The sequence below is a fragment of the Hipposideros armiger genome, unplaced genomic scaffold, assembly GCF_001890085.2.
Source record: "Hipposideros armiger isolate ML-2016 unplaced genomic scaffold, ASM189008v1 scaffold_1039, whole genome shotgun sequence".
Classification (NCBI taxonomy): domain Eukaryota; kingdom Metazoa; phylum Chordata; class Mammalia; order Chiroptera; family Hipposideridae; genus Hipposideros; species Hipposideros armiger.
The window spans coordinates 92,638-94,103 of record NW_017732389.1 but is presented as its reverse complement, the minus strand read 5'-3'; the positions used below and the strand labels follow the sequence as shown (position 1 = coordinate 94,103).

The window sequence follows — 1,466 nt, the reverse complement described above, 5'->3', positions numbered from 1 at the left end:
GTTTGCTGAAGGCTTCACGTGGCCAAATGAGCGGACAGCTCAGCCAATCGCGTCTCTTTATGGCCGGAAGGGGCGGTTCCAGGGAGTGTCATTGACTAAGCGGCACGGGGTTGGCCCGTCCCCGTGAGGCCCGCGGTGGCGGGAGTTTTCGGATGTGTTGGCTGCGGCCCCGGCGGCAGCAGTTGGACTGAATCGAGCCGGTGGCTTGGGCGGAAGGGCAGGGAGGCGACTCCGCGGAGGATCCTTGATCTCCCCGCCGGCGGCGTGCGTAGCGGCCACCTTCTTTCCGTTTCCCAGAACTGTCAGGAAATATGGATCGGCAGCGGCCGCGACTGCACCACCCGACGCAGGGCTCCGCCGCCGGGGCCCTCTACCCCTCCTCCGCCTCGCTCCGCAGCTGCCGGGAAAGCAAGATGCCGCGCAGGAAGGGTCCCCAACACCCTCCGCCGCCCGGCGCGGAGGCGCCTGGAGAGAAACGCCCCAAGTTTGTAAGTGTTGCCTGGGGCAGGGAGGGGTAGGGCAGCTCCTGCGGGGCAAACGGGCTGCGGCGCGGGTCCCAGGACCCTTCAGTTTAACTGAAGGAGGTGGATCCGCATGGTCTGGGGGACTCAAGTTGGCTCTAGGTTCCCAGAGCTGCCAGTCTCTTAATAGAATTTTGACGACACGATCCAATTCTATTTGGATCCTCTGACAGATACACTGATCATTGCGCTGCTCCAGATCCCTTAAGGTGTTCACATGTGTATGTATTGACGTCACTAGGGGGACGTTGCATTTTTTAAGTGTAACTTTTCTCCGTTACCCCTAGCGTCTGAGGATGTAAGACATACATCAAAGTGAACTTTTAGGTGATAGCATTTTTTTTCCCTGTTGAGTATTTTAATCCAGGAAGAACGTAGGTGTGCTTTTCCAAGTCGAGACAGCTTGTTTTAAAACTTGGGTGGGGCTATGTTGTCACTGCTAAAGAATGTTATGTTCAGATTGGAAAGAAGTCCAAGTATTTGAAACTCACTATTCTGACTGCTTCTCTTTTAAACTGTAACAGTCAGGGGGAGTGTCATGATTAGCGCCTTGTGAGCCTTTTTGTTGGCATCAACTAGTGGAAGAATTGGCAGTGATGGTAATTTGGGGTGTGTGTGTGTAAATAAATGACAGTTTTGGATTAAGACCAACAGAACTGAAAATTGAACACTGACCCCAACATTTTACTTAGGAGTATGGAAAAGCATTTTTTTTTTTAGTCATAGGTGAAATTTTATAGTACAGAATGTGCCTTCTGTGGACAAATAAAAATCATTAGGAATTTAAGGTAGGATATACAAATTAAGGGCATAAAGACTTATGGACAAGGAGTGAACTGCAAAGTATAACAGTTAAAAAGTGATAGTTGAGTAAAACTGGGAGCAGAGCTATGAGATGTATCAGAATACTGAAAGTGAGGGATCACATCGATCACTTATGGTAAA

The 1,466-nt window shown here is 50.3% G+C and overlaps 1 protein-coding gene across 1 annotated transcript in view; it reads left to right on the top strand.

Moving 5' to 3' along the window:
• Positions 1-311: 311 nt before the first annotated feature.
• The window catches only part of LOC109376039 (protein diaphanous homolog 3-like), a gene marked incomplete at its 3' end in the record, with an annotated part of 79,312 nt that continues 78,157 nt past the window's right edge, over positions 312-1,466 (top strand). Inside the window, exon 1 of the mRNA XM_019631700.1 lies at positions 312-488. Coding sequence (XP_019487245.1) covers positions 312-488 — 177 coding nt within the window. The remainder of the gene's footprint in view (positions 489-1,466) is intronic.